At 41.4% G+C, this 17,155-nt stretch overlaps 2 protein-coding genes across 3 annotated transcripts; both read right to left on the bottom strand.

Moving 5' to 3' along the window:
• Positions 1-352: 352 nt before the first annotated feature.
• On the bottom strand, positions 353-3,563 carry yrdc (yrdC N(6)-threonylcarbamoyltransferase domain containing). The gene is made up of 6 exons (XM_072459974.1): positions 3,344-3,563; positions 2,625-2,820; positions 1,999-2,113; positions 1,802-1,921; positions 1,595-1,725; positions 353-668 (listed from the first exon to the last, which is right to left on the bottom strand). Exons 1-6 carry the CDS (start codon positions 3,546-3,548, stop codon positions 599-601), a joined length of 837 nt encoding a protein of 278 aa, XP_072316075.1. The 5' UTR covers positions 3,549-3,563; the 3' UTR covers positions 353-598.
• Positions 3,564-4,376: 813 nt separating this feature from the next.
• On the bottom strand, positions 4,377-16,969 carry mtf1 (metal-regulatory transcription factor 1). Of its 2 annotated transcripts, none has more exons than XM_072459972.1 (10): positions 16,430-16,969; positions 14,838-15,076; positions 9,543-9,674; positions 9,391-9,464; positions 9,182-9,315; positions 8,991-9,068; positions 8,801-8,912; positions 8,211-8,746; positions 7,176-7,245; positions 4,377-7,037 (listed from the first exon to the last, which is right to left on the bottom strand). In XM_072459972.1, exons 1-10 carry the CDS (start codon positions 16,883-16,885, stop codon positions 6,601-6,603), a joined length of 2,268 nt encoding a protein of 755 aa, XP_072316073.1. In that variant the 5' UTR covers positions 16,886-16,969; the 3' UTR covers positions 4,377-6,600. The 2 variants fall into 2 exon arrangements, with proteins under 2 accessions (XP_072316073.1, XP_072316074.1); XM_072459973.1 differs by having other exon boundaries at positions 8,822-8,912.
• Positions 16,970-17,155: the final 186 nt, after the last annotated feature.

Here is a 17,155-nt window from a genome sequence, read left to right as displayed (position 1 = left end):
GATGCAAACTACCTTTATCATGGTGACTCTTTAAATAATTCATCTCTGACTAAGAATACTTTTACCCAGCCTTCAAAATGCTGGCTTTTTGCACCCTTAAGTGACACTGCAAGTTAATATAACTCAATTACCTTTGATTCCTTTCTTCTAAATCTTGCTTGGTTTAAACTTCAGCAGATTTGTCATGCAGGTCTACACACCTAATAATGTCCATGTGATTAGATGAAGAGATCTTCATTAGATACAATGATTGATTTAAATCAACAAGAGTACATTTCAATGTACATTAGCTTGCCATATACAATATACCTGTATACATTTTTACCAAATAAGAAGAATAAAAGACTTGAGCTTAAACTCTTGAGCTTTTTAATTAAATGAGAACAAACAGTAAAACAAGACACCAAAAGAAGTAGAAAGGCAGGCAGACAAAATATGTTTCCCATTTTAAAATATACTAAAAGATAATGTATGAAGAGTCCAGCTGTGATTTAAGACCCTCACGGTGAACCTACCATCATTGTCAACTGAGCGATGAAGCTCAAGAATGGAGCTCGTTGTGCGTCTCAGCCAGAGGTTCAAGGTTCAAGGTCAAAAGTCATTCTCCTATCGCCTCTTCTGACAGTCCATATTTGTGTTGCAGCACATCAAGTGTTGAGGAAAGAGCACTGTAATCACAATTATGGTCAGTCTGCATAGAAATAGGATTTTACTGTCAAAGCGTGGGAGGTAAAGATGTGACACAGCAGAATATAAACACGATATAAAAACACCATACGGGGGTTTAGTGTTGAAAGCCATTTGAGCACAGGCTCCGCAATAAACAGATGCATTGCTCCACCTCCAATATGCATTTTATCTGCAATCTTCTAGTCTGGACAAACATGTCTGAAATCCTTTGACAACACCACACCATTTAAAAAAATGCATCTACATTGAAATAATTATTCAAAATGTTTTCTTTCTGGTAGTGGGCCAAATGCTTGTCTCCGTGGAGATGTTAATGCTTTGCCTTTCTGTGGAACAATCCAGGCAAAACAATAACATCTCCATGGAGACAGGCAGGAGGCGGACCAGAAAAGTTACATAGAGGACCTATTATGTAGGAATAAAATGAAAACGGTCTTCAATTAAAGGAGCTGTATCCAATTATTTTTTTTCATGTAATAGAGTAAAACCTGTTTTTCCCCCGGTACAGATATATTGTAAACGCAGCAATACGGGTGAAAAAAGGCCGCTATGTTCCGTATGCATCCAATTTTATATTGCTCTATTTGCCGCAAAGCAGGAAGTGTGTTGTTAGCATGCTAGCTGAAGTTAGCTTTACCAATGCTAGAAAATGTTGACTTTTTTTATAAACTCCTTGCAGTGAATAATTAGGATGCACGGAATACATTAGGAATGCATTCAATAAATGACGTGGACTGCTACAAATACTTGACAGCACCTTTAACTACTCAATTTCATGGAGCATACAAGGAAAATAGAACCATGTTGTGACTGTAGAAAAGCATTAATTAAAAAAATGGGCTGGGTATATGTAATCAAATGACTTAAACAGAAAAAGGCAGAAAGATATTGCAAATGTCCTTACCAGCCAGGTCTGATTATTCGATATTTCCCGAGGACAGAGAGGTCGACTACAGTTGACCCGAGGCGGCTCCGGTCACCTATTAGCCCGCCGTCCACTACAACTGCAAGCTTTGGCCAGAGCTCCTTGAACTCCTGAAAACAAACGCGCCATTTGTTAGAGTGACGTACACTTCGTCTCCCGTGACTTCACCTTTGAAAAACGACTCACGTTTGTCGCTACAGTACTAGTTTTGGTGCTGACGTTGGCGCTGGTGAGTGCGAGTGGCTCCCCACACATCTGACACAGGAGCCTCATGAAGGGGTGGTCTGGGATACGCACACCTACGAGCTTATGACACAAAATAATGCACCAGCGTCATTTGTCAAAGCTTTGTTTCAAATAAAAATGCTTGGTTGTAAACTTACTGAGGTGAATGGGTTCAGATCTCTGTTGAGCAAGTCAGTTCTTTCAAACACCAAAGTGACTGGACCAGGGAGCAGGTCTCCCAACAGCTCTTCTTTAACTTTAACTTTACAGTATCTAGTCAAATATACACACAGTCATGATCTTCTGCTAACTGTCTTACAACATCATTTTTGGCAGACAAATTGTTATACAGGGGTGTCCAAACAATGGCCTGGAAGCGCAGGCTGAAATGGCCAACATTATTCTGAGTACTCTGGATACAAATAAAGCAATTATTGCTTTCGAGATCTGCAGAATTAAAATATCTGCTCTTTTGTTGTTAATTCGACATAATTCACGTTTAGTGCAATAATTGAATGCATTGTGAAAATGTCAGAATATTGCTGAGACCACGATAAGAAATTGTGACATAATCATTTTTGCCAATATTGCCTAGTTACAACCTTAATACATTTTGGTGTGAGACTGACCGGATACCATGGTACCGAAACAGATTTAAGGTTGCGGCCATCAATGAAAAACGTTTGGACACCCGCAGTTTATAGTCTTATCTGCCTAAACGATTTTATACTAGTAATCTGAAATTATTGATCATTTGATTTGCATAGAACCATCGACAACTCACTTTTTAATATCCTGGACTTCACCCACACATATTGCTAAAGGTTTCTGCTCATCCCGTCCTTTGATGTCATAGATTTGGCAGACTGCCTTAGAGTTTTGCGCCAGACAGGCCAGGCCATAGATGGTGTCAGTGGGCAGGGCAACCACATGGCCCTCCTGCAGAGCCTTCACCGTCTGTCTCAGGACATCAGCACCATCTGCAGTTCAAACACACATTATTGCAAGAAGTCATAACCTCACATGGTTGGAAAAACAAAAATAACAAAAAATATGGAACCTATTTTTACACAGATATTTTTAGATTCATACTTCATAATCATCAAATATCAAGGCGAAAAAAAATCTCTATTATTTGGAGTATCCCGATATTATGCCAATCCAACAGAAATGTGTTAAAACATTAAATGTATTGAAGTTTAATAATAAGACAAAATAAAAAAAAAACCTCACTTTACACCTTTAATAGCATTTTTTGTTGATTATGTACTGGTATTTTTGTATTATTATCAATATTAATATTATTTTTTACATATATAAAATGTTGCATAGTTTCAAAACAATATTCGTATGTTCTAAATGTCGATACATTTCCCACCTCTAGTTGGGAATGCGCATTCTAAGATGCACAAAGCTAAAAACTTGTAAGGCAAATGTATGATTAATGGAACAGTTCCATTGGAACTATAATAGATCCATGTGATCACCGGTGACAGAGCTGACCTGTGCGGCTGTCGTGCGGCTGAATGCTCGGCCCGTTGAGAGTCTGCGGTAACAAACGCAACACTTTGGTCTTGAGCTCTTTACACATGTCTGTTTCGTGTCGGTGAGTTACACCTAAACTCTTAACGCCTCGAAACGTGAAATAATCAAAGACTGCTCTGTAAACTCTGAGCTGTGCTGAAAAAACATGGGACAAACATGTCATTTCATCTCGTGTTTGAATGGGAATCTGACGAAATACCCCGTTTTCCGGGTTACGCCCACAAACAAAGGCGTCACCGATCTTAAAGGGACAGTCCACAAATAAAGACCACAACCAGCGATATACTTTTACATATTTTGAGGTCAAATAAGGTGTTTTAATGTAGAATTGGCCTATTAAACTAATGTTAATGATAGTTTCTGAGCTATTTTAAAGAATAGCGATAGTATAGTAATATTTATTAAGATAGGAAAGTGAAGAACATTTTGTAAAGTTTGTTTATTAGGGTAATCAATTTCACCTGTTCAAAAAGGCAGAACAAACAGTTGAAGCAAGTCTGAAAATGTCCTCTGAAGCAGGTAACACAATGTGATTTCACTAAATAAATGTTGTGTGACTTGTTATTTATTTCAATTGTCCCAATACTTTTGTGTGACAGGTAAAGATTCTAAAGAAGTCCCAGTAAACAATGAAGACATTTTTCATTCACAAGAACAGGTCTATAAACAGTGCACATTTAGCCAATCTGTCTAAAGGAATTACTTAAAATGGAATATCCCTTTTTAGACTCTTAAAGATGTTGAGAGTCAACTTGAGACTGTTTCTGATCGTTTGAACCTTTGCACCAAAATCATGGATGACCTTAAGGATTTAAATGAGATGTTAGAGGCGAGTTTGTTTTTCCTTTACCTGAATTAATTAAATCTAAACTTTGAACTAACAATGTCCATGTTTTTCAGAGGAAATCTCTTCAGAATGTGACCTTGCCGTTACAGAAGCAACTTGAGAATTAATGCTTTAAAAAAATTCTGAATAAAAATGTCAATCATATCAGTGATAAGGTTTTATTATTACTATATTGCTCTCCATTCAGAAAGTTGTTTAGTATATAACTTTATACAAAACAAGCATAAGCAAACATCTTCATATTATACATTCTTTAAAAAATACAGATCATAACAGTTCAATTCCTCACTCTTTGGGTGTAGGACATTTGTTTGAAAGCTTTGTTCAAACCGTTTACTTTCAAATAAATGTCAGCTTACTGGCAGGAATAACCAGATAGGGTAAATTCTAGAGAAGCATTCGCAGGCTGCAATTTCCAAACTCTTTAAAAATAATACAACAGCTGTGACTTGCAGTAATTTTACAACCAGTGTAAGTTTGAGATGACTGGTATAGTCTTTAAACAAAGCTTATTTACCCAATACAATTCTTAAAACAGAATCATTCAATTACCAAAAAAAAACTCCTTCAAATTAGTAGGATGTATTTTCTAAATGTTGGAGGCAAAAAAAACATGTGAAACATTCATGGGAACAGTACTTGATGGAAAAAAAACAATAAACCACACTGGATGAAATCATTGAAGTGGAAAATCAAATTGTAAACGCACTGGAAAAGGCAATGGCTGCCACTTGTGCATAAAATCATAAGCATTGAATAAGGAAATGTTCTAAATGGCAGTTAACACTCTGAATGCCACTCGTAAATTGCATAGTTTTTGAATGAAAGCATGTGTAAGGTAATATATGGCAGTAAATCCAAATGTCAGTAAAAAGTGAAACGTTCATGCATTTCGAGTAAGAGTGAATACATTATTTCAATTCGGCTTTGTTATGAGTCGTTAAAAGGAATGGTCCGAGACTAGTGCAGTGGCAAGTCAGGAGCAGAGACTGTCAAAGGCAAAACGGCTCAAAGAACAGTTCTGTCATAAGGCCTTGTATCTAGAGTAAGGGGCTCTTTTCCATTCAGTGTGTTGTATCCACAGAAAACTCAAAACAACCAAGAGCAAGAGGTTCCCAATGTGAAAGTAATTTTGCGTTGTATTAGGCATTGCTATGCAGAGATTGGGAGCACAATTTCTCACCCTCAAATTCAAAAGTCTATACAAAAATACATACTCTACAGTAATCTACAAGTTCCTCACATAAGTATACACTAAAATGTTCTCTATTTACACGGTCACCAGGACACCATTTAAATTGTTTGTATACAGCAGTCTGTAGTGGTGCTGCATGCATGCTAACAAGCTCTCAGGTCGCTTTCCTCGCATGTTAGTGTGCAATAGACAGGGAAGAGTGCAGCAAAATGTAGGGCTACTGCAGGTGTAGGCGTGTGGTGAAGAAACTAATGTGGGGAACAGTACTAGTGATGACCAATGCATCCCTGAGAGGGCCATGGCCCCGAACAACAGGAGAATGTTTCCATGTGGATGGTACTCCCAGTCTGTGCAGTCTACTATAGGCGTCTCTTTGAGAAACCTGCTTTCAGCAACTCAAAACAGTAAATACAAAAAAATAAATCAGTATCAAACAAACAATAAACATGATTCGAAATAAATTAATAGATCTTCTGCGGTTTAAAAATAACACTATTGCTAGTATAAATGAAAGAATTAATCATTCAAATAAATTAACATACAACTTTAAATTAGCATTCAGTTAGGCGGTTAAGGTACATATCAGATTAATTTCACTTTAAAGACAGGCAACTGTAATCACAGGTTCTCTTCGGATGAGTATTTCACCTAACACAGTTTACAAGTATACGTCACATTTTCTGGTCCAAGATCAAATCTCGAAGGGCTAAAGTTTCCAAACCCTCTGAATGTTGGGAGATGTACTTTGTAGAATATACAGTGCATTCTGGCCAGTTGCATACCAGCAGAAGAAAATTGCTAGAACCCGCGGTACAGTACGAAGATACATCATAATACATTACCTTTTCAGGAAAATGTTGTTCCTAATCAGTGCTTAGGCAACACGCTAATTATATTTAAAATAAAAATGTATTATGTACACTTTCTGTATAAACTCTTTCAAAAATGTTTCCGTTTCCCTCTGCATTATTGAGCACCGCAAAAATCTCAAAGCAAAACCAAGTTTACTGCAGTGAGGCAAAAAGATTATTCATTTTGCATGAATATTACTTTGACACGGCTGTGGAGAACACACAGCAGAGAGGTGTGCGCGCAGCACAGAGGAATATGACTGGGATGTGGGTGTAATGGAAGCCTGCAGATGAGTGGGAGCACAAGAACACATGGAGCTGCTTAAGGATTAGCATCAGCCGCCATGTTCAAGTCATGAGCCACCAGCAGCAAGGCCTCCAGGTTAGCCGCCGTCTCCGGGCTGTGCAGAGAAATGTAGTCGGACACATCCATGTTTACTAAGCTGTCAGAGGATGCAGCGCTGGTTGCACTGGTGCTCACTTGAGTGGGCACGGAGGAAGAAGAGGAGGCTGTGGGCCTCACTGCAGCAGAGTCTGAGGCTGGTTCAGGCTGGCAGCAGGACGTCGAGGGGGCGGCCTTTGGAGGCTCTGCAGGAGGGGGCTCAGCGGGCGGCGGCTGAGCTGGAGCTGACGCGGGGGAGACAGTCTTTACACTTTTGTCCTTAACAGAGTCTCGACAGGCACACTGACACTGGCACGACTCTTCCTGTTTGATGATGATAACTGGTAGACTAAGGCCAATCTGCTGAACTGAGCTTCCTGGAGAAAAAAGAAGAGAAAAGCCCAAACAATCAGACCGGGAGCATGGGTCACATTAAACGTTGAATTTAAGATGACTTTAACTATTTGGTAATCTATAAATGTTGTTGCCTTTCTAAAGCAGCCCTCTTGACTTACCAGCATTACCGCCCACTGGTATTGCAGTAGTGAAGAATACTTTCTCCACTTTTGGACCTCCTTGATGTTGCTGTAAGAATGGGCAATGTTTAGTAGAATAAGTAAATTTACGAAAGTAACAAAGAGCTCAGGTTAATTTCAGTTCAGGCACAGCTGTTGTTAAACGTATAGCAGACAAGACTAATGATCTATTAAAAGCTTCTGTTCTGCATCTTGCTCCTTTGGCTGTCAGAGATAACAGTATAAGGAAGGAACTAAATACATGTACCAAAACAATAACTGTATTTATTAGTAAGAAGTGCCATTTAATTAGGTTATATTCAGAATACTTTAAAAAAAATTGGGTTCAAACGGCATGGAATTTGTAAGAAAAAGAGAATATGCTTTTTTCACCCTTTTCTAATAATTGATAAATAAATGCAGAACAAACTAACGCTTCGAGTGCCTTTAAGGTAGAAAGGTGCAATATAAATATGACCATTAGTGCATAAAAACAGCTGTTTTTAATCTTATGTAATTCTTTTAGTGTAATACACTAAAACATGATGCAACTGGATGTAAAAGTATTCTTTCCAACACAGATCATGAATTAACATAAATTAACTGTCGGCCTGTTTTGACCCAACACGCAAGTTGGTCTTGAGGCTTTCTGGACGGGTGAAGGGCAGTGCTCAGGAGCAACGCTGATATCACATGGCTAACCCAAGCAAAATGGGCCAAATATTTCACCAAACTACTTCAGACCAATGGCCAACCATTACATCTCTCACCATAAGAGTGGAAACCGGTTTGATCATGTACCTGAAACATGTGGCCACACAGATTAACTATCAAATACAATGTCTGGACTTTATAGTATTTAAAAGCCCAAATGGAAATTATTTTTTAGATTTATGAAACACTTAAACCAATTTTTTTTTAAACTAATTAAAAGTAAAAGGTTTTATGTTTATTGACTTTAAATGCGATTAATTGCAAAAGTCATACTTATTAAGTGTGATGAATCTGGTCGTATAAAAGAGTTTGAAGACTCACTGCTTGCTCAGGGTTCTGCTGAGAGTTGGCCGCACTGCTGAGGATCCACTGAAGGTTTTGGTCTGACATGACGAGACTGGGCTGCAGCAGGTTCTGCGTGGGGGCTATAGTGATGGCCCCCTGAGAGGAAGGTGCAGGAGGAGCAGAGATGGGGGCGGGGTTGGTGGCGGTTGCCAAAGGCGCAGGTTGGGCCACTGTTGCACTCGATGCTGTGGTTGGGAGTGCAGGGGCAGGCGGAGGGGCCGGGCTCGTGCTCTCAGGCTGCAGGAATGTGGGCTGCAGTGTCACAAACTGCTGTGGAGTGGCCAGATTTGGGGCAGAAGTCTGAACAGGCACATCTGAAATTTGTGGTTTGATTTGGATGTAGGAGTTTGTCTGTGCAGAACAAACAGTGGCAGGTGCAGGGGCAGGTGTGCACACTGTAGTGGCACAACAGGATGAAGAGGAGGCAGAGGCGACAGGGAAAGAAACAGGCGACACCTCACTGACGCCGGGCGGGGCAGAAGTGTCTGTGCCCAGCGGCTCCGTTATGGCCTCTGTAGGAGCACAAATATTCTCATTTACAATGCCGACCGGGGTAGCAGGAGCACTAGGCATTATGAGAGCCTTACCACAGGGATGAGCATCTTCATGACAGACGCTGTTCTCTGGGCTTTGGAACATAAGCTCAAAGATTTTTATTGGAGTCACATTGTTGAGTTCCTGTTATGAAAATACAAACTCAATGTTACTTTTCATTAGTTGTAAAATATTCGTAACCAAAGCAGGACAAATGCATACATTATTTATGTTCTCTCGTAGCTCCGAGTCTGTCGAGATGAGGCTTAAGTCACTGAGGCAAAGTGAATGATTTGCATCCTGCAATTGAAAAAAATAAAATAAACTCAGAATATGTTGTAAAATACACATATTTGGGCCCACTACCCATGTAATCTTTGTAACTGTAAATGAGGGGGTCCAAAGAAGCTCACTTCAGAGTGTGGATGGATGAGGGTTGCACTGAATGTCTGTCCTTTGTCATGACCGCGGATGTGACTTTTCAAACTGTACTGACTGCTGAACGTTTTTACACAACCGTCGCTGGGGCAGTTGAAAGGTTTTTCACCTATAATTATGTGAAATAAATAGTATTATTACTACTTCAAGAGCAATAAACAAGTATTAAAAAGCATTTACATACCTGTGTGTGTCCGTACATGTGTTTTTAGATGGTGACTCGCTGCAAACGCTTTCCCACAGCCGTCATGATCACACCTGAGGTCAAGAGCACAGTATGTTTCTTATCAAAGTACAAGTGTCACAGGTTCTAATAGAGTCCATGTGAATGCTCACCGGAAAGGCTTCTCCCCCGTGTGCGTGCGAATGTGCTTTCTCAAGTCACTGAGTGTGGTAAAGTACTTTGTGCATCCCTCCGATTCACAGTTGAATGTCTTGCCTGTGTGAAGTCTCTGATGTGCTTTTAGTCTGCAGAAACATTACAGTGTGGTTAACGCCAGCAATATTGACACAAATAAACATTCTAATACAGTGTTTTCAGACAACATTGTGTCAATTCAACAGATGTGTTAAAACTTGTATTCAAATATAAGATAAGATAAGATATTCCTTTATTGTCCCACATGGGGAAATTTCATTGGTGCAACGCAGGTAGATACAGAGGTAGATACAGAAGAAAAGAACAGATCACTTATAGGAAGTCTGAAAAACACTTTCAGTAGAAGATCTCCTATAAATAAATAAAAACTCCCATAGACAAATAAATAAATAAATAAATACCATTGCATGTGATCACGACAGTAATTGCACATGAATATGTGTCACGACAGCACATAGATTGCACATGAATTCCAACAGCAATTGCACATATGACAGAATTGCACATCAGTATTAGGTTAGGTCAGTATTGCGAGTGTTCAGTACTAACAGTTTTTGTTATAAAGTCTGACAGCAGCAGGAAGGAAAGACCTACGGAACCTTTCCCTCACACAGCGAGGGTGGATCAGTCTCTCACTAAAGCTGCTCTCCAGAGCGGAGAGAGTGTCCTGCAGGGGGTGACACTCATGGTCCAGCATAGATGTGAATCTAGCCAGGACCCTCCTGTCCCCCACCTCCTGCACCGAGTCCAGAGCACAGCCCAGGACAGAGCTGGACTTCTTGATGACTCTGTCCAGCCTCTTCCTCTCCCTTTCTGTGATGCTGCTGCTCCAGCAGGCCACACCTACAGGAGCTGATGCCACCACAGAGTCGTAGAAGGTCTTCAGGATTGGCCCTGTCACTCCAAAAGACCTGAGTCTCCTCAGGAGGTAGAGCCGACTCTGGCTCTTCCTGTACAGTGCGTCTGTGTTATGAGTCCAGTCCAGTTTGTGGTTCAGATGAACACCCAGGTACTTGTATGAGTCCACTCTCTCAATGTCCCGTCCCTGGATGTTCACTGGTGAGGGGGCAGTGGGGTGGCGTCTGCGGAAATCCACCACCATCTCCTTGGTCTTCCCCGCGTTGATGAGGAGGTGGTTCCGCTGACACCAGTCCACAAAGTCCTGCGCCAGTCCTCTGTACTCCGCGTCATCGTCGTCCGTGATGAGTCCGATGATGGCAGAGTCGTCAGAGAACTTCTGCAGGACACAGCTGTCCGTGTCATGTCTGAAGTCTGCAGTGTAAAGGGTGAAGAGAAAGGGCGTGAGGACAGTGCCCTGGGGCGCCCCCACACTGCAGGTCCGAGTGTCAGACACACAGTTCCGGGCTCTCACAAACTGGGGTCGGTCTGTGAGGTAGTCCAGGATCCACTCTGCCAGGTCATACTCCACACCAGCCGTCTCCAGCTTGTCCCTCAGGAGCAGCGGCTGGATGGTGTTGAAGGCGCTGGAAAGATCGAAGAACAGAATCCTCACAGAGCTGCCAGGCTTTTCCAGGTGAGAGAGAGAGCGGTGCAGCAGGGAGATGACGGCGTCCTCCACTCCGATGCCAGACCGATATGCAAACTGCAGCGGGTCCATGGCTGAGCTCACGGTGGAGCGGAGGTGGTCCAGGACTAGCCGCTCCAGTGTCTTCATCAGGTGGGACGTGAGAGCCACTGGCCTGAAGCTGTTGAGGTCTTTGGGGCGCGGTGTCTTAGGCACAGGTACCAGACAGGAGGTCTTCCAGACCTGTGGTACCACCCTCAGCTTCAGGCTCATGTTGAAGACATGCTCCATAACTCCACACAGTTCATCTGCGCAGGACTTAAGGAGCCTGGGGCTGATGCCATCAGGTCCTGCTGCCTTCCTCACTTTAATCCTCTTCAGCTCACTCCTCACCTGTGCTGCTGTGACAGTCAGTGGTTGGCAGGGGGACCGTGTGCTGGGGGGATGGGTGAGTCCAGGCGAAGTGGGGAGCTGATGGTCCGGGGCAGATAAGCGAAGAGGAACAGATGCAGGGCATTGTCCAGCCGTGGAAGAGGGAGCATGCAGCTGTGCAGGGGGAGGAGCGGGTGACCGATCAAACCTCAAGAAGTGAGCATTTAAATCATCCACCCACTGTAGATCCCCCTCTGTCTGGGCAGGGGGGATTTTGAAGCCCGAGATGGTTTTCAGGCTCCTCCACACTCCCTGAATGTTCTTTTGCTGCAGCTGCTCCTCCATCCTCCTCTTGTAGCCGGCCTCAGCCTGCCTGATCTTCCTCCTCAGCTCCTTCTGCACAGTCCTCAGCTCCTCCTTGTTCCCTGACCTGAAGGCTCTCTTCTTCTCCTTCAGCAGAGCCTTCAGTTCACGGTTAATCCATGGCTTGTTGTTTGGAAAACACCGCACCGTCCTGGAGGGAAAAATTTTCTCAAAACAGAAGTTGATGTAGTCCGTGATGCACTCTGTGATGGTGTTGATGTCCTCCCCATGTGGGTCATAAAGCTCAGTCCAGACAGTGGTGCTGAAGCAGTCCCTCAGAGCCTCCTCGCTCTCAGCAGACCACATCCTCACCTCACGGGACACCACAGGCTGCCTGCACACGATGGGTTCATACACAGGCCTCAGATGTACAAGGTCGTGGTCCGAGCTGCCCAGGGGAGGGAGGGGGGAAGAGGAATAAGCCTCCTTGGTGTTGGAAAAAAACAAGTCCAATGTTCTATTGTTCCTGGTGGGGCAGGTAACATACTGGGTGTATGTTGGTAGAACAGAAGAGGGAGAAGCGTGGTTAAAGTCACCAGAGATGAGGAAGAGAGCCTGTGAATGCTGTGTTTGCAGCCTACAAGTGCAGGAGAGCAGTGCTTCACAAGCATTTTCAGCATTGGCAGACGGGGCCACATAGACTGCGATCAAAATCACATGTGAGAACTCCTGGGGCAGATAATATGGCCTCATGCCAATAGCCAATAGTTCAATATCCTTGTTACATAGCTGCTCCCTCACTGTGCAGTGTTCGGGTTTGGACCAGCACGTGTTCACATACACCGCCAGACCTCCACCTCTTTTCTTCCCGGATTCTCTCGTTCTGTCCGCCCGCAGCAGATGAAAATTGTCCAAACCTACAATAGAGTCTGGCATTTCTGCTGTTAACCAGGTCTCTGTGAAAATCAAGACACTGCTGTCCCTATACATCCTCTGGGACCGCATGAGGCTCGCTATTTCCATCATTTTATTTTGAAGGGACCTCACGTTACCCATGACTACGGCGGGAACCGACTTCCTGTATAAGTTATGTTAAGTAAGTAAGTAAGTAAGTAAGTAAGTAAGTAAGTAAGTAAGTAAGTAAATATATATATATATATATATATATATATATATATATATATATATATATATATATATATATATATATATATATAACTATATAACTATATAAGTTAAGTTACCGTTAAGTTAAGCATTTTATTATAAAAGTATTTACAGTTATCTTCAAAACAACACTCACAACATTGCTGTGGCCCATTATTACAAAGGCTTTTGGATAAACAAAAAAGTAGGGACAATAAAATGCAAATACAAGATCCCATGTGAGCTGGAAACAATGGAGAGTGGGGGTGGGAGGATCACGCTGGAGAAGATACAACATGTTTCCATCACTATGAGTACAGTAAGATGAGAGCAAACTGCAAACAGCATTATTTTATCATTTTATCATTTTTAGTGTTCAAGGGAGACTGCACACTTGTTAGTCCAGTTAATTGGTGTGGACTAAAAGTTGAAACTTTGTTACAGTTTTATTAGAATCGGATCACGTTCTCACCACTCTTGGGGGTCAAACCAACTGAACCTCGTCTGTGGTGGCAGTGCATTGCAAATAGGTAGAAAAAAGTGCAGTAAACAACAACAAACTAGGATAGAGGCTGTGTCCCCCTTTTTCATGGGTTTCAGCTTCCTGTTTATGCAACATTTAGAGGACTTTTTCCCCATTCAAAAGATTAAGATTGTAAATTGCTATGGCAATGATCCTAGATTCTTATAATTCTGAAACCCATGTCAATACATGGGTTTCAGAATTATAAGAATCTAGGATCATTCAGTCAGAGAAAGGTTCTTACCTGATCTGTCACTTTTGCCATAGACTTTACCAATGTCTGAATCTAATTTGAATTTTATGAACATGTTGGACTTATATGCGCTCCACACAGAGTCATTGGGCTGCATTGGAGCTTGAGAGAGTTGACGGCTGCATAATTTTATATTAGTGTTATGACATTTCTATCTCTGCTGTCTGGATATAAAGACACAGATAAAAGTAAAACATGACTGTATATGGCCATTATACTAGAATTAATCCATGAGGATTAGCCTCAGTTTATTACTATACGAGCCCCATTTTGTTCAAGCTCAGCGCACTATGGAAGCTTGTTTGAATCAAAAAGTCCAAGTCAAATCAAAGCATTCACATTGCAAGCGCATAGGGATGTTAAGTTTTATAATTATTTTATTTATTATTCATGATTATTGAGACTGTGAAAACATTCAAGTTTGTGACCAGATTTACAAAATGTTACTTTCTGTAACAAAATAGTTAAATTAAAAAAAGTTATTTACATTAAGATCTATAAACCGGTTTTGAACAAAAAATTAATTATTTTGCTTCTCAAATTGTCTCAATTACCATATTATTTTTTGGTTCTTACAAATTAATAAGCAATATTGTGACCTGGAAAATCATGATATTTATTAACCTCATAATCTTAATCATAATTAAATCTCATAATCTGACATCCTTTCAAGAAAACACCTAAAGTCCGTTTGCAATTTCTTTAGTCCAAACCAAGGCCTGCTTTCACCCCAGCCCAAACCTATACTTGAGTTCACTTTCATGGTGTAGAAGAGAAAGACTTCCATGAAAACAAATAGTAATGCATTTTACTTATTTTATATTACTTAGCAATTAGGACAGACATTATTATTCTGTGTCATTCACATGCTGTAAACATTTTGTCTCAAATGATATTCAATAATTATGAGCAATGACAGAATGGTGTTAAAAGATTAATATTTTTTATTTTAGTGTTGCTTTCTAACATTGGCATACCCATAATGTGCCATGTTTTTGTTTTATTTATCTATTTATGTCTGATTGGTTAATCCACTTGTAAGTACCGCCCCCTCTGGGTTTGAGGGCCTTTCATAGCGCAGCTTTCTCATATTTCAAATCTGGTTAAAAGGAGGAAGCACCAGTGTGTACCTGTAGAGAGTGTTGAAGGCCTTCTCACAGCCCTGCACGTCACACTCAAAGGGCTTCTCTTTGGTGTGCACACGCACATGGATCTTCAGACTGTACGAGGTGAGGAAGGCCTTTCCACAGCCCTGCTGGTTACACACAAATGTGTACTCTCCTCTGTGGGTCTTCTGGTGCGTCCGCAGGTTTCCGGCTGTGCTGTAGGTCCGAGTACAGCCCTCAAACATGCACTGGTACCTCTTCACCTGCAGACAGCGTATCAGACTTACGGCATAGGCCTCTACACATCTAGGCTCTAAACAGTTCTGTTTAGCTGTGCATAAGGCTGAAAGGATTTTATCTGCACTATTCTTATCTATAATTATTTTATTTGTTTGTATTGTGATTTTAATGTTCAGTAAAGCACTTAGTGTATGAATTATGCTCTTCAAATAAATGTGCCTTGCTCTGCATTTATCAAAGAGAAAGAAACCAAACACTAAATAACAAGTGCTAAAATCTGCTGCAGTGACTGCCTGAGCCAGATGAGACCAACAGTGACTCACTCCTTTTACAGTAAATAGAGTGGATTAATAGAAGAACCCATTCAACACCTTTATTTTAACAGTCCTTCAGCATATTACCGTGTACTGTCATGTCAAGATATCAACTCAAAAGGCAGAATATTCTGCACAGCATTAGTAAAAATGCACCAGTACAAAGAGAGTATTACCAGTGTCCACTGCATGAGGCACTCTGTTTTGTCTGATGAGGCACACAGCCCTGAGGTAATGTGCACATACAATCCTCTTTCTTTGTACACACCACTACCTCGTATCACACACACAGAGCGACAAAGAGGAAGCTCGTGGTGGAGAACTGCTATTCTCTGCAAATGTTATTTCTGTGAACTGCTGACCACACCATCTTCAGAGGGAAAGTGTAAACTCTCTAACACTCTAATAAACACTCCAGGATAATTTGTAACATGGGTGAATAAGTCCTACCTTTTCTGCTTCTTCCATATGAAATGAAAGCGAAAGGCCTGTATTCTTTCACTATTACTCATGGTGGACATTGAGATAGAAGCAAAAAATATCCCATTACATTTTTTTACAAATGGAGTTTGAGCTGGTCAGCAATGTCTAATAAACTACATGCACTTTGGTAAGTTCTGAATTAAATGACAAAAATGTGTCATTTTTGTGACACCTGAAGCCGAGGAGTGGGCAATACTGACACAAATTGATATCTCAATTTAGTTTTTTCTTATTATTTAATGATCATATTTAAACAATGCAACAGTAAAGTTCTAAAATGTGTTGCACAAAACATGAATGGACCATAAAATGAACCACAAACGTGCAGAAACATGACTATATACCAATTTTTAATTGTTTTAATTAGACGATACACTCGATATTCTAATTTTGCATAATTCTCCAAAACAACAATTGTGATATTATCCGTTTGTGGATATATTTCCCACTGCTACTTAGGCCTTTATTGTGTTGGAATACAATGTAAAGTTCAGCATCAGATCTAAAGTTTAGCTTAGGTGAGTTCTATTCAATACCCATATTAAGTAAAAAGAAAAATAAGCTGATGATGCTTCTCACCTCTCTGAGCTTTGTCTCTGGACACTCCGAGTGCAGCGTCAGTGTGGCCCCCTCGATGTTGCGTGGCATGGGAGTGGAGCCGGGGTTAATGGTAAACTGGATCTGGTCTGCAGAGATGGTGTGGTGCACATAACCCTGTGAAATGGCATCAGAGTCCACCATAAAGGTCAAGGTCCCATCCTCCTCGTCTCCTTCAGTGAGGAAGGCTATGCCATCGTCATCAGCTCCACAGTGGCCCTCTTCCTCGCCCTCCTCGTCTAGCCGAATGGGGTCGCGCTCGATGAGCACTGTAGTGCGGTCATACACACGGCTAGAGGAAGAGCAAGGCTCTACGATCAGGTCATCTTCTTTGTCAAAGTGGATCTTGTCTTCCTCTTCCTCATCTTCATGTTCCAGAGAACCCACCTCCACCTCAAAGTACATGGACGCCTCCGTATGAGGGCCATTCTCACTCATGGTCTCTCGTGCACTCCGTTCTCCCAGCAGGACTGCACACTCACACAGAAAGAGCTTACAATCCTAAAGGGGGATACCGGTAGATGATCAGAAAAATGTCGTTTACAACCCTTTTTTTAAGACTGAAAGTGTATTGTCATTAGAGAGCACTAATAAGGCACTCGCACAGAAGAACTATATCATTATAATCCCACAGTCCCTATTTAGTCAGAGGAACCAAACAGTTCCCCTTGCTCGGGTTCACACAGCGACAGTGGCTGAAAGTGGGTC

The sequence above is a fragment of the Eucyclogobius newberryi genome, unplaced genomic scaffold (genome assembly GCF_026437365.1).
Source record: "Eucyclogobius newberryi isolate DKJ021-1_F unplaced genomic scaffold, fEucNew1.0.hap1 SCAF_3, whole genome shotgun sequence".
NCBI lineage: Eukaryota > Metazoa > Chordata > Actinopteri > Gobiiformes > Gobiidae > Eucyclogobius > Eucyclogobius newberryi.
Note: the sequence above shows the minus strand (reverse complement) of the source record. Positions and strands in the feature narration are given on the sequence as shown.

Coding starts and splice junctions, on each gene's coding strand:
- mtf1 (XM_072459972.1), bottom strand. CDS start 16,885: ATGAGTGAGAATGGCCCTCATACGGAGGCGTCCATGTACTTTGAGGTG. Junction 9,069..9,181: donor TCATCCATCCACACTCTGAA/GTGAGCTTCTTT, acceptor TTTCAATTGCAG/GATGCAAATCATTCACTTTG. Junction 8,913..8,990: donor TACGAGAGAACATAAATAAT/GTATGCATTTGT, acceptor TTTTCATAACAG/GAACTCAACAATGTGACTCC.
- yrdc (XM_072459974.1), bottom strand. CDS start 3,548: ATGACATGTTTGTCCCATGTTTTTTCAGCACAGCTCAGAGTTTACAGA. Junction 1,922..1,998: donor ATCTGAACCCATTCACCTCA/GTAAGTTTACAA, acceptor TTGTGTCATAAG/CTCGTAGGTGTGCGTATCCC. Junction 1,726..1,801: donor CTAGTACTGTAGCGACAAAC/GTGAGTCGTTTT, acceptor GTTTGTTTTCAG/GAGTTCAAGGAGCTCTGGCC.